Raw genomic sequence first — 15,589 nt, forward strand, 5'->3', positions numbered from 1 at the left:
GCATTAAGCAATTGGGAGAGTACAATATGAAAATAAATGGACACATTCCCTGCCCACAACGAGCTTAAAGTCTTACAAGAGTTGGGGAGAAAGATATTAACACAAAAAAAAAATTACAGATAAGTACATAAGTGCTGTGGGGCCGAAAGGGGGGAAGAACAGAGGGAACAGGTCAGGGCAAAGTAGAAAGGAGTGAAAGAAGAGGAAAGGTGGGAGGAGGGCTTAGTTAGGGAAGGCCTCCTGGAGGAGATGTGCTTTCAATAAGGCTTTGAAGAGGCGGGAGAGTAACTGTCTGTTGGATTTGAGGAGGGAGGGTGTTCCAGGACAGAGGTAGGACACGGGCGAGGGGTTGGTGGCAAGATGGGCGAGATTGAGGCACAGTGAGAAGGTTAGCATTAGAGGAGCGAAGTGTGTGGGTTGGGTCGTAGTAAGAGAGTAGCAAGGTGAGGTGGGAGGGGCCAAGGTGATGGAGTGCTTTATAGCCAATGGTGAGGAGTTTTTTGTTTGATGAGGAGGCAGATAGGCAACTGCTGGAGGTTTCTGAGGAGTGGGTAACTTGTCCTGAACGTTTCCGTAGAAAAATTATTCGGGTAGCAGAATGAACTATGGACTGGGGTGAGGAGAGACAGGAGGCCAGGAGGTCAGCAAAGAGGCAGATGCAGTAAAGGCGGGATTGGATAAGTGCTTGGATAAGCATAGCAGTAGTTTGGATGGCGAGGAAAGAGAAGATTTTAGCAATGTTGTGAGGTTGAACCGACAGGACTTGGTGACAGACTGAATATGTGGGTGGAATGAGAGGGAAGAGATGAGGACAATGCCAAGGTTACCTACCCTTTCTACTCAGCTAGACTCACTCACTCCCCTTTCCCTTCGCCGCTCTTGTACCACTAACCCACAGCCCTGGATCACTGCCACTGTCTGCCTCCTTCGCTCTTATGCTCGAGCTGCCGAACGCTGCTGGCGAAAGTCTAAACACCATGCCAACTTCATTCACTTCAAGTTTATCCTTTCCTGCCTTAACTCAGCCCTCTCCTCTGCCAGACAAAACTATTTCTCATCCCTCATTGACACCCATGCCCATCACCCCCGCCAGCTCTTCCGTACATTAAACTCCCTTCTCAGACCCCCGGTTCCTCCCCCTCCTCCTTCCCTCACCCCCAACGATCTGGCCTCCTACTTCATTAATACAATTAAATCCATCAGGTCCGACCTCCCCAAAGTCACTTCCGCCCCTTCTCCAACCCCCCGGCTCTCAAAACTCTCTGCTACTCTCCCATCCTTCCCAGCAGTATCCTCAGAGGAGCTCTCCTCCCTCCTCTCAAGTGCTACTCCGGCCACCTGTGCTTCTGACCCCATTCCCTCTCATCTCATGAAATCTCTCGCTCCATCCCTTCTCCCCTCCTTAACTTCCATCTTCAACCGCTCACTCTCCACTGGTTCCTTCCCCTCTGCCTTCAAACATGCCCATGTCTCTCCCATCCTAAAAAAACCCTCTCTTGACCCCACCTCACCTTCTACTTATCACCCCATCTCCCTCCTACCATTCCTTTCCAAACTCCTTGAACGAGTCGACTACATGCGCTGCCTCGAATTCCTCAACACCAACTCTCTCCTCGACCCCCTCCAGTCTGGCTTCCGTCCCCTACATTCTACAGAAACTGCCCTCTCAAAGGTCACCAATGACCTCCTGCTTGCAAAATCCAATGGCTCATACTCTGTCCTAATCCTCCTCAACCTCTCAGCTGCCTTCGACACTGTGGACCACCCCCTTCTCCTAAACACGCTATCTGACCTTGGCTTCACAGACTCCGTCCTCTCCTGGTTCTCCTCTTATCTCTCCGGTCGTTCATTCTCAGTCTCTTTTGCAGGCTCCTCCTCCCCCTCCCATCCCCTTACTGTGGGGGTTCCCCACGGTTCTGTTCTCGATCTACACGCACTCCCTTGGTGACCTCATTCGCTCCCATGGCTTCAACTATCATCTCTACGCTGATGACACCCAGATCTACATCTCTGCCCCTGCTCTCTCCCCCTCTCTCCAGGCTCGCATCTCCTCCTGCCTTCAGGACATCTCCATCTGGATGTCTGTCCGCCACCTAAAACTCAACATGTCCAAGACTGAACTCCTTGTCTTCCCTCCCAAACCCTGCCCTCTCCCTGACTTTCCCATCTCTGTTGATGGCACTACCATCCTTCCCGTCTCACAAGCCCGCAATCTTGGTGTCATCCTTGACTCCGCTCTCTCATTCACCCCTCACATCCAAGCCGTCACCAAAACCTGCCGGTCTCGGCTCCGCAACATTGCCAAGATCCGCCCTTTCCTCTCCATCCATACCGCTACCCTGCTCGTTCAAGCTCTCATCCTATCCCGTTTGGACTACTGCATCAGCCTTCTCTCTGATCTCCCATCCTCGTGTCTCTCCCCACTTCAATCCATACTTCATGCTGCTGCCCGGATTGTCTTTGTCCAGAAACGCTCTGGGCATGTTACTTCCCTCCTCAAAAATCTCCAGTGGCTACCAATCAATCTGTGCATCAGGCAGAAACTCCTCACCCTGGGCTTCAAGGCTGTCCATCACTTCGCCCCCTCCTACCTCACCTCCCTTCTCTCCTTCTCCAGCCCACCCCACACCCTCTGCTCCTCTGCCGCTATTCTCCTCACCGTACCTCGTTCTCGCCTGTCCCGCCATCGACCCCTGGCCCACGTCATCCCCCGGGCCTGGAATGCCCTCCCTCCGCCCATCCGCCAAGCTAGCTCTCTTCCTCCCTTCAAGGCCCTACTGAGAGCTCACCTCCTCCAGGAGGCCTTCCCAGACTGAGCCCCTTCCTTCCTCTCCCCCTCGTCCCCCTCTCCATCCCCCTGTCTTACCTCCTTCCCTTCCCCGCAGCACCTGTATATATGTATATATGGTTGTACATATTTATTACTCTATTTATTTATTTATTTATTTATTTTACTTGTACATTTCTATCCTACTTATTTTATTTTGTTAGTATGTTTGGTTTTGTTCTCCGTCTCCCCCTTTTAGACTGTGAGCCCACTGCTGGGTAGGGACTGTCTCTATATGTTGCCAACTTGTACTTCCCAAGCGCTTAGTACAGTGCTCTGCACAAAGTAAGCACTCAATAAATACGACTGATTGTTTGATTGTGAGATACGGAGGACAATAATGTTGTCTTCAGTGATGGGAAAGACGGGGGAGGCCATGATTTGCGTGGGAAGATAAGGAGTTCAGTTTTGGGCATGTTTGATTTGAGGTGTTGGTGGGACATCCAAATAGGTATGTATTGAAGACAGGAGGAAATGCGACATTGCAGGAAAGGATAGAGTGTTGGTGGGACATCCAAATAGGTATGTCTTGAAGACAGGAGGAAATGTGACACTGCAGGAAAGGACAGAGGTCAGGGCTGGAGATGCAGATTTGGGAACCATCTGCATAGAGATGGGAATTGAAGCCACTTGAGTGAATGAGTTTTCCAAGGGAGTGGGTGCAGATGGAGAATAGAAGGGATCTAGAACTGAGCCTTGAGGGACCCCCACTGTCATTCATTCAATCATATTTATTGAGTGCTTATTGTGTGCAGAGCACTGTACTAAGCACTTGGGAAGTACAAGTACAAGTCCCTGAGGAGGGCCAGCTTGTGGGGAAGGGGATGAGGAGGGGTGCTCAGTGCAGGGGACTAGGGAGGGGCGATCAGAAGGAGGGGACTGAAGACAAAGAAAGTTCTGAGCTGCTGCAGCTGATCTGTAGACCCAAGGGGCTGTGGCAAGTTCCTCTAGTAGGGAGTGACTTAGTAGCCTCCAGCTAGGGGGGAATCCGCAAGTTTTGAGCTGCAATCGGTGAGTCATTAAAGCTAGAATAGACAAAATAATATTCTCAGAGAGAAATCTGAAGCGAAAAACAGAGAGCAGCGTGACCTAGAGAAAAAACGAGAAGCACTGTGACCTAGTTGACCTGAGAGTAAGAGAACCTGGGTTCTAATCCCAGCTCTGCCCCTTGTCTGCTGTGCGACCCAGGGCAAGTCACTTCACTTCTCTGTGCCTCAGTTGCCTCATCTGTAAATGGGGATTTAAATCTTTCTCCCTCCAACTTAGACTGTGAGCCCCATATGGGACAGGGACTGTGTCCCCGCTGATTATCCTATATATTTATTTTATTTTGTTCGTATGTTTGGTTTTGTTCTCTGTCTCCCCCTTTTAGACTGTGAACCCACTGTTGGGAAGGGACTGCCTCTATATGTTGCCAACTTGTACTTCCCAAGTGCTTAGTATAGTGCTCTGCACACAGTAAGCGCTCAATAAATACAATTGATTGATTGATTGATTTACCCCAGTGCTTAGAACAGCGCCTGACACATAGTAAAGTGCTTAACAAATACCATAAAAATATATATTTTAAAAGAAAAAAACCAAACCCATAAAATCAAAAAACCTTTTCATTCGATTCTTTCTATTCACTAAAGGATTTCACAGACCAAATTCCTTATGGCTTTCTACTACTGTTACGGAAAAATGAAATGATAATTGTGGCATTTGTTATTTGCTTACCATACGTCAAGCCCTACACTAAGTGCTAGGGTCAACGCTAGATAATCAGGTCAGAGAAAGGAGAGTAAAATGTTCAATCCTGCCAACAGGCACATTTTGACCATATATAACCAAGGTACCTTCCATCTCAGGGTCGCACCCGGAGAGTTTCCAGGACTCTACCAGTCTCAACTACTGGAGGGAGAGTCAAGCAGAGGCATAGCCAGTCCATTCCTAGCTTGGGTGGTGGCTAGTTAGTGGAAGACAATCTGCCATAAGTCAAAACTCACCTGTGCTGTGCAACAGCGGCACGGGAGAGAGTCAAGAGCAGAGACTCAAGTTTACTGTGAGGAAGGAGGCAATGGTAAACCACTTCTGAATTTTTACTAAGAAAACTCTACGGATATGCTACCAAAATGATCGCAGCTGGATGTGGGGCGTTCGAGGACAGATGTTTCCACGGTGTCGGTATGAGTCGGAGACAACTCGACAGCATAAGACAAAAAAAAAAACCCCAAAAAACAAGGTACCTGCATTATTCTGAACCGCATATGGAGTTCTCCTATTCTGCATCATCTTGTATTCGCTCCCTTCTTTCCGGGGCCGCCGTTTGCCGACATCTGACGGATCTCTGAAGGCGAAGGAATGTGAGAATAAGAAACACTTCCCATTAGAAGTCCTCTCCGAGGCCTTTTTCTCTCCAAAAGTTCCACCCGGCACATGAGCCTTACAGAAAGTCGGGCAATACCTACGGGAATGAGTTGCTCTGAGCCTCAGCGAGCCGCAGCCTTTTGGCGTGATTTTTCCCTTGATAGTGAGCCTGGGCCACGGCTGGGGAACTGAACGAGGCGTCACAGAGTTTACAGTAATCGTTCTCTGTGGCCATTATTATTCGGCCTCCCGGCTTGGAAGGGCCCATCTGATATCAAAGAAACAAAAACAACATGATAAATATCCTAACTTACTACAGAGTTTCTGAGAAGGTAATCAGGATCATTTAGCCTGGAAGAGAGAGGACCACAGGATGTCACAATGATGGAGACATCTGCATAATGGTCCTAATAGTATTTATTAAGCGCTTACGGGGTGCAGAGCACTGTATTAAGCACTGGGACAAAATACACAGATGGGAATTAAACATGGTCCCTTGTCCCTCGTGGGACTCACAATCAAAAATCTAAGAAGCATGGGAGTCAGAAGGTCATGGGTTCTAATCCCCACTCTGCCACTTGTCTGCTGTGTGACCCTGGGCAAGTCTCTTAACTTCTCTGTGCCTCAGTAACCTCATCTGGAAAACGAGAATTGACACTGTGAGCCCCACTTGGGACAGGGAGAGTATCCAACCTGATTTGCTTGTACTAAACCCCAATGTTCAGTACAGTGCCGGGCACACCGTAAGCACTTAACAAATACCATAATTTATTTTATTGTTTAACAGTGCTTTTCTTCAAACTATTATTGCAAAGCACTTTTCAGACCTGGCAATTTATATTCATCTACCTGTCTGCTTGTAGGTGTATTTCTATAGCAGCTCCTTTAGGCTGATCCAAAGATTTTTCAATAATGCTCTTAGGCTGGGAAGTCTTTCCCAGAAGATTATAATCATACTCTGACATTAGCTTCCAGAATCTTAATAATATTCTCTTACACATGCCTCTGTAGAAAAGGTTAAATCTCAAGGGACCTGATTCACATGTTGCTTTACTCATAGTAATGGAAAAAGATTAGTCAAGACCTACAGAAGACTGCTTCGATTCTGATGTGGCCAGTGTATCATGAAGGAGTAATCAAAAGATTTTAATAAACTTCTTAAGAGTAGCCAGATTTGTTTAGCAATAGCCAAAATCCAGGTCTGCTAATAATGCTAAATGTTTTTGCAAGGTTTACAATAATAATAGAGCTCTTAAAAGGTTGTTATAATTCTGAATCTGACGGGCAAAAAAGATCACATCTGCTCTGCCCTGGTGTAGTTTGAAACTACATGATTCTGCAAGGACATGGTTAAGGGCATTCTGCAGAACTCGGAAAAGGAGGACCCTGGCAGGAGTGATGACGATGCTTATTAGTATTATCATTATTTTTAATTGTACTAAGCGGCAGGGTAGTTACAAGTCCATCTCCCACACGACTAAGTAGGAAGAAGTAGGATTTCACCCCCGAATTGCAGATGAGACAACTGAGGCCCAGAGAGGTTAAGTGACTTGCCCAAAGTCACACAGCAGACAAGTGGCAGACCTGGAATAAGAACCCATGTCCTCTGACTCCCAGCTCCATTTCTTTTCACTAGACCGCACTGCTTCCCTGATCTTGATGGCATTAGAGAGTAAAATTTTGTGATAGTTGACTGGATGGCTGATAGCTTTCTACAGGAAAATGATGATAAAGATGGAACTTTTGAAATCTTTTGGCATTTTTCCACAATTCCTCATGCCGAGGGATAGCCATACAGACAACTGAGCAGAATATGCCTTTTCCTCTTGTAGATTTCAGCAGGTACTCTATAAGCTTGAGGTGCTTTGTGATTCTTCATGGTGCCATCTTCACTAACTTTTAATGAAACCACCACAGAAAAGGCTATGACTTCACTTATTGGTAAGTAATTAATGTTAAACTCTCATTTATAGTGTACAATCCTCACTAAAAAAAATAAATAAATAAGTAAATAAATGATGGCATTTGTTAAGCACTTACTATGTGCAAAGCACTGTTCTAAGCACTGGGGGGGATACAAAGTGATCAGGTTGTCCCACTTGGGGCTCACGGTCTTCATCCCCATTTTACAGATGAGGTAACTGAAGCTCCGAGAAGTTAAGTGATGTGCCCAAGGTCACACAGCAGACATGTGGTGGAGCCAGAATTCGAACCCATGACCTCTGACTCCAAAGCCCGTGCTCTTTCCACTGAGCCGCGCTGCTTCTTCATTAGTGGAAGATGTGTCAAGGAAACAGTTTAAGTGTTCTTGCTAAGACTTTTCTCTTTGCCAGTGACAATTTTTTTTTAATGGTGCTATGATAATGGGCGTGGGTTCAAATGCACTTATCAGAGATGCTGAAAATTTTGTTGGGGAAATTGCTGAATCAATGGTATTTATTAAGTGCTTACTGGGTGCAGAGCACTATCCTAAAGGTTTGAGAGTTGGGAGATGTGTTCCCTGCCCACAACAAGCTTTCAGTCTAAAGCTGAATTGGTGAAGTTTTCTTGCAACAATTTTTCTCTTTGCCAGTGACAAACTCTTCGATGGTTCTGTGATAATTGGCACAGGTTCAAATGCACTCTTCAGGGTGCTCGTTACAGGCACGGACCATGCCTGCTAATTCTGCTGTATTGTACTCTCCCAAGCCCTTAGTACAGTTTTCAGCACATAGTAAGCGCTCAATAAATACCATTGAGTGACAATGGCTACCGATCAATCTGCGCATCAGGCAGAAACTCCTCACCCTGGGCTTCAAGGCTGTCCATCACCTCGCCCCCTCCTACCTCACCTCCCTTCTCTCCTTCTACTGCCCAGCCCACACCCTCCGCTCCTCCACCACTAATCTCCTCACTGTACCTCGCTCTCGCCTGTCCCGCCATCGACCCCCGGCCCACGTCATCCCCCGGGGCCTGGAATGCCCCCCCTCTGCCCATCCGCCAAGCTAGCTCTCTTCCTCCCTTCAAGGCCCTGCTGAGAGCTCACCTCCTCCAGGAGGCCTTCCCAGACTGAGCCCCTTCTTTCCTCTCCCCCTCGTCCCCCTCTCCATCCCCCCGTCTTACCTCCTTCCCTTCCCCGCAGCACCTGTATATATGTATATATGGTTGTACATATTTATTACTCTATTTATTTATTTATTTATTTATTTTGCTTGTACATTTCTATCCTACTTATTTTATTTTGTTGGTATGTTTGGTTCTGTTCTCTGTCTCCCCCTTTTAGACTGTGAGCCCACTGTTGGGTAGGGACTGTCTCTATGTGATGCCAATTTGTACTTCCCAAGCGCTTAGTACAGTGCTCTGCACATAGTAAGCGCTCAATAAATACAATTGATTGATTGATTGATTGATTGCTACTGGAAGGTTTTGGTCTGGGGCTGCACAGCCCTGTATCTTCTCAGCCTCAGATTCTTCTTTCTGCTCCAACATAGACTTTAGTAAACAGCCTCATGTCAGCATCGCGAGGTTGCTAAGCTGCAAAAAAGTCTTTTATACCAGAGTCATTCTTGTCCAGCAGTCCTAGTGTGGTCAGCTAACACTGCCCACGGTCTTGGCTGCTTGACGGGCAAATCTTGGCCTGCTCATTCACTGGGACAGGAAAATGGGGCTTCTTGCATGGACCAGGCTTCCTTTAAGTTAACTACAAATTTCTCGCTAATGTCTCCATCCTCTAATATGAATAACTGTGGTATTTGCTAAGCGCTTACTATGAGCCAGGCACTGCACTAATCGCTGGAGTAGGTACAAGGTAATTGGGTTGGACACAGTTCCTATCCCACGTAGGGCTCACAGTCTTAATTCCCATTTTACAGATGATGGAACTAAAGCACAGAGAAGTGAAGAGACTCGCCCAAGGTCACACAGGAGACAAGCGGCAGAGCCGGGATTAGAACCCAGGTCCTTCTGACGCCCAGCCCGTGCCCTATCCACTAGGCTGCACTGCTCCTCTAGCTTTCTAGTGGTTGGATTTGGGATTTGGATGGTACATTGTGATGTACCGATTCTAATAATTTATGAAAGCTGGTAATGGGACAAGAAATAATCAGTCCAGTGCTTGGTGACATGCAGAACAGCGGGTGCATGAGAATCCTTTCGGTCTCACCACTGCATAATGTTGTAGTCAATACAGTACCACTGCTTAAATTGTGAGTGCATCTAAGATGTCTCTTATTTGGTAAGTGGAACGTTGTAATAGTGATTAGCGTATTAGCTGGGCAAAAACGGATCATTGTTATTTAGCCTTCTCATCCCATATGGCTCAATATTTTCTATGTTTCTGCATCACTTTCCACAGCATCTTCCATCAGCTTGTTGGGAATAATCACTGCTGGGATGTGAATGTCAATATCTTTATAGATGCTTTCTTCCCTTCTCATTAGTGTCACTCTAAATCTGGTAATTGTGGAAGAGCACCTCTGTTTCAGAAGAAGCCAATAATAACAGACAATCACTAATGACTTGGCAGGATTGGAAGACTTGAAAAAAAAAAACGTTTGCCGGACTGTGAAGCCTACATTTGCAAGCCTTCGTTCAGAGGTGGGCCGAAGACTCTCAGAAGAAATGTATCTAACAGCTCTTTTTGGAAACTGTTCTGAATCTGAAGGTCTTGTTTCTCTCAGTCTATTAAACAATCAGGCAAGAGCAAACAAATCTTAAAAAAAGAAAAAGAACAATTCCAATGTGGGGCCAGATCTGGCATTTTTCAGCGACTGTTGGCCCGAGCCTCAGTTTGGTCCAGAAAATCATATATTCGTAGCGCATTCAGTTAATCCAGACACCTGAAGTTTTGGTACAGTCAGTTCTGCTAAAACATGTGGTTTTCATTAATAATAATAATAATAATAATAATAATAATAATAATAATAATGGCATTTATTAACCGCTTACTATGTGCAAAGCACTGTTCTAAGCGCTGGAGAGGTTACAAGGTGATGAAGTTGTCCCACCGGGGGCTCACAGTCTTAGTCCCCATTTTACAGATGAGGTAACTGAGGCCCAGAGAAGTTAAGTGACTTGCCCAAAGTCACACAGCTGGCAATTGGCAGAGCCGGGGTTTGAACCCATGACCTCTGACTCCAAAGCCTGTGCTCTTTCCACTGAGCCACGCTGCTTCTCTGACAATTGGGATAAAATGCCATTTAAAAACATGCTTTCCATACGGCACATCTACCTGGATTTAACTCAATGGACTAATTGGTGGAAATAATTTTGGTATAGAAAGAAATGATGGTGCATATGTGAATGATCTTAGTCAAGGCATGCGATCCCATCAATCTCGCTGCTGACCCATGTACTGCATCAGGCCTGAACTCCTTTCCCCTTCATATCCGACCGACAATCACTCTCTCTCATCTTCAGAGCCTTACTTATTTGTGGGGAGAAAACGTGTCTACTAAGTCTGTTATATCCTACGCTCCCAAGTGCTTAGTACAGTGTTCTGCACACAGTAAACACTCGATAAATCGTTTCAAAGTCTTAATGAAATCACACCCCCTTAAAGAAGCTTCCCCGACTAAGCCCTCACTTTCCCTACTCGCTCTCCCTCCTGTGTCACCCTTGTTTTTGGTTTTGTACTCTTTATTCACCGCACCCTCAGTCCCACAGCACTGTACCTCAATCTTGTCACCAATCTCTCAACCACATCCTACCACTGGCCTGGAACGTCCTCCCTCTTCATATCTGACAAACCATTACTCTCCCTGCCTTCAAAACCTTATTGAATGCACATCCCCTCCATGAGGGCTTCCCTAACCACTAATTCCCTCTTCTCCCATTCCCCATTCCCATTCCCTATGTACACTTACATACATAACTGTAATTTATTTGCTAATACTAATGTTTGTCTCCCCCTCTAGATTGTAGGCTCACTGTGGGCAGGGAACGTGTCGACCAACTCTGCTACATTGTAATAATAATAATAATGATGATGGTATTTGTTAAGCGCTTACCATGTGCAAAGCACTTTTCTAAGCACTGGGGGGATACAAGGTGATCAGGTTGTCCCACGGGGGGCTCACAGTCTTAATCCCCCTTTTACAGAAGAGGTAACAGGCACAGAGAAGTTAAGTGACTTGCCCAAAGTCACACAGCTGACAATTGGCGGAGCCAGGATTTGAACCCATGACCGGGTTCTTTCCACTGAGCCATGCCGCTTCTCTCTTCCAGAAGCTTAATACAGTGGTCTGCATACAGTAAGTGCCCAATAAATAGGACTTATGGATTATGTATATACCCATAATTTCTTTTAATGTCTGTCTCTCCTTCTAGAATTTCACCTCCTTGTGAGCAGGGATGTTATCTACTAACTCTTACAGTGCACTCTCCCAAGCACTTAGTACAGTGCTCTGCACACAGGAAGGGCTTAATACTATTGATTGATTTTTCTTTAACAAATTGATTGATTTGATTGATTGATTCATGTAGATATTTTTTTTTCTCCATTTTGGCTGCACCAGATGTAGAGTTGCCTACTGGGTCGACAAGCTTAATTGATCGATAGTATTTATTAGGTGCCTGATGTAGGCACAGCCCTGATCTAAGTGGGAGAGTATACCTAAATAAGAGACATACCCCCTACCTTTGAGGTGCTTATTCGAGAAGCATGAGAAACACGAGAAGCAGTGTGGTTTAGCGGAAAGAGCGCAGGCTTGGGAGTCAGAGGAGCTGGGTTCTAATCCCGGATCCACCACTAATCTGCTGTGTGACCTGGGCCAAGCCACTTACCTTCGCTGTGCTTCAGTTACCTCATCTGTAAAATGGGGATTAAGACTGTGATGCCCTGTTGGGACAACTTGATTACCTTGTACTTACCCCAGAACAGTGCCTGGCACATAGTAAGCGCTTCACAAATGCCGAAATTATTATTATTAATCATTTATTCAGTCAATCGCATTTACTGAGCGCTTACCACGTGCAAAGCACTGTACTAAATGCTTGGAAGAGTACAAAAGAATGACAGACACATTCCTGCCCACAACGAGCTCACAGTCTACAGGGGGAGACAGACATGAATATACATAAATAAATTAAAAGATAATTAAAGATATATACACATATGCTGTGGGGATGGGATGAATGAAGTAAGAGCGGCGCAGAAGGAAGTGGGAGAAGAGGAGTCAGGGAAGTCTACTTAAAGGAGACATGCCTTCAATAAGGCTTTAAAGTGGGGGAGAATAATTATCTGTCTGATAGGAGGAGGGAAGGCTTTCCAGGCCAGAGGAAGGATGTGGGCGAGAGGTCGGCGGCGAGATAGACAAGATCGAGGTATATTGAGAAGGTTAGCATTAGAGGAACGAAGTGTACGGGCTGGGTTGTAATTGGGTTGTCATAGGGGGCAGGGGAGCCAGAAACCACAGTTGTCAATACCCAAAAGTAGAGGAAGACTAATAGATAAATAAAGGGCAATCCAAGTGAGAATACGCGGATGTGCTAAGGGCGGCTGTTGGACGGAGGTGACCTAAGGAGGTGGGAACAAGCATACTGGACAATATGTGTTTTCGGGAAGGCTTTTTTTTTTAATGGCATTTATTAAGCGCTTACTATGTGCAAAGCACTGTTCTAAGCACTGGGGAGTCTACAAAGTGATCAGGTTGTCCCACACGGGCCTCACAGTCTTAATCCCCATTTTACAGATGAGGGAACTGAGGCCCAGAGAAGTGAAGTGACCTGCCCAAAGTCACACAGCTGACAAGTGGAGGAGCCGGGATTTGAACCGATGACCTCTGACTCCAAAGCCCCTGAGCCACGCTGCTTCCCTCAAAGATGAGATGCTTTAAAGGTGAGGAGAGCTAGGTTCCGTCAGATTTGATGGAGGACAGAGTTCTAAGCAGAGGAAGGCCGTGAGCACGGGCATAGAGATAGGAACTTCCCATTTCAGTCAGTCAGTCGTATTTATTGAGTGTCTGGAAAAGTACAATATAACAGACACAAACCCTGCCCACGACGAGCTTACAGTCTAGAGGGGAAGACAGTCGGTCAGTCGGTAGGTCAATTCTACCTATTGAGTGCTTACTGCGTGCGGAGCACTGTACTAAGCACTGAAAGAGTACAATATAATAATACAACAGACACATTCAATCAATCAATCGTATTTATTGAGCGCTTACTGTGTGCAGAGCACTGTACTAAGCGCTTGGGAAGTACAAGTTGGCAACATATAGAGACGGTCCCTACCCAACAGTGGGATCACAGTCTAAAAGGGGGAGACAGAGAACAAAACCAAACATACTAACAAAATAAAATAAATAGAATAGATATGTACAAGTAAAATAAAATAGAGTAATAAATATGTACAAAATATGTACATTCCCTGCCCACCACGAGCTTACAGTCCAGAGGAGGAGACAGTCAGTCAGTCAATCATATTTACTGAGCGCTTACTGTTTGCAGAACACTGCTCTAAGCCCTTGGGAGAGTACAATATAACAGACACATTCCCTGCCCACAGCAAGCTTACAGTCTAGAGGCAACCAGAACCTGAAACACGAAAGGGACCACTCATTTAATAACACACTTAAAATTGCTTTTTAAACAGGAGAAATGGTAGCGAACCCTTCTGGATGACTTACCTGAGAAGTAACTGGTACAATCGATGTAACTGCAGGCTCTACCGAATTACTCATTCTGGCAGGAGCTGGACAACTATTGGCTGCATAGTAGTTTCGAAGTTTCTTACTGTGATTTTTACCCTGGAAATAGAACTATATGAGTCACCAGGCAACCTGAAGGATTTTAATCAATTTAGCCATGAAATCATTTTTTTTTCCCCAAAAGCACCGCAAAGAAGTAAATATTGCATCCCTGCAACCATTCACATCAAGGGAGAGTCATGCTTTGGTAGTACTGGCAGTTTTAAATTGAACTTTAAAAAGACGCTGGGATAGAACTGCTTATTCAGACCTCTGAAACAAAAAGCTCTGTCCCGTGGCCTTGACTAGTCATTACAAAGTATTAAGGAGTTGAATAGACAGTATCAAACAAAAGCAGCCTGAGAAATGAATTCCCACAGTCATTCTGAAAACGTCACAACCACCCATAAAAATTCCCACCCATTCCGCCTCATTCACATATTACTGCCATGGCTTGAACCCCAAGAGTGATACTGTGAAAACCAGGAAAGCTGAAAACTCTAACAAATATGCATATTTCAAGCAAGAAAGTCAGTCAGTAGGCCTCTCCCTGAACAAATGGAGTAAGGTGAAATCCTTAAGGATTTGAAGAAAAGAGGGAACTTTATTCATGTTTACATGGCACATTTGTATTTGAAAAATTCACAGAATTGCTTCCAGAAGTTATTGCTCAAGAAACTTGGTTTGACTTAGGTGTAAATCAATTTATTAATAATAATAATTATAGTATTTGTTAAGTGCTTACTGTGTTTCAAGCACTGGGTAGATGTTCAACTGGGAAGATGTCCATCTTCAACCGCTCACTCTCCACTGGTTCCTTCCCCTCTGCCTTCAAACATGCCCATGTCTCTCCCATCCTAAAAAAACCCTCTCTGGACCCCACCTCACCTTCTAGTTATCGTCCCATATCCCTCCTACCATTCCTTTCCAAACTCCTTGAACGAGTTGTCTACACGCGCTGCCTCGAATTCCTCAACGACAACTCTCTCCTCGACCCCCTCCAGTCTGGCTTCCGTCCCCTTCATTCCACGGAAACTGCGCTCTCAAAGGTCACCAATGACCTCCTGCTTGCCAAATCCAACGGCTCATACTCTGTCCTAATCCTCCTCGACCTCTCAGCTGCCTTTGACACTGTGGACCACCCCCTTCTCCTCCACACGTTATCTGACCTTGGCTTCACAGACTCCGTCCTCTCCTGGTTCTCCTCTTATCTCTCCGGTCGTTCTTTCTCAGTCTCTTTTGCTGGCTCCTCCTCCCCCTCCCATCCTCTTACTGTGAGGGTTCCCCAAGGTTCAGTGCTTGGTCCCCTTCTGTTCTCAATCTACACTCACTCCCTTGGTGACCTCATTCGCTCCCACGGCTTCAACTCTCATCTCTACGCTGATGACACCCAGATCTACATCTCTGCCCCTGCTCTCTCCCCCTCCCTCCAGGCTCGCATCTCCTCCTGCCTTCAGGACATCTCCATCTGGATGTCCGCCCGCCACCTAAAGCTCAACATGTCGAAGACTGAGCTCCTTGTCTTCCCTCCCAAACCTTGTCCTCTCCCTGACTTTCCCATCTCTGTTGACGGCACTACCATCCTTCCCGTCTCACAAGCCCGCAACCTTGGTGTCATCCTCGACTCCGCTCTCTCATTCACCCCTCACATCCAAGCCGTCACCAAAACCTGCCGGTCTCAGCTCCGCAACATTGCCAAGATCCGCCCTTTCCTCTCCATCCAAACCGCTACCCTGCTAATTCAAGC

General features: G+C 46.1%; 1 protein-coding gene across 1 annotated transcript in view; it reads right to left on the bottom strand.

The window, feature by feature from the left end:
- Nucleotides 1–15,589, bottom strand: part of ZMAT3 (zinc finger matrin-type 3) — a 33,277-nt gene that overhangs the window by 335 nt on the left and 17,353 nt on the right. The window contains exons 3-5 of the mRNA XM_038744931.1: nt 13,783–13,902; nt 5,278–5,444; nt 5,056–5,156 (exon numbers count right to left, since the gene is read on the bottom strand). Of these exons, the coding sequence (XP_038600859.1) occupies nt 5,056–5,156; nt 5,278–5,444; nt 13,783–13,902 (388 nt within the window). The remainder of the gene's footprint in view (nt 1–5,055; nt 5,157–5,277; nt 5,445–13,782; nt 13,903–15,589) is intronic.

This window comes from Tachyglossus aculeatus, chromosome 1 (assembly GCF_015852505.1).
Source record: "Tachyglossus aculeatus isolate mTacAcu1 chromosome 1, mTacAcu1.pri, whole genome shotgun sequence".
NCBI lineage: Eukaryota > Metazoa > Chordata > Mammalia > Monotremata > Tachyglossidae > Tachyglossus > Tachyglossus aculeatus.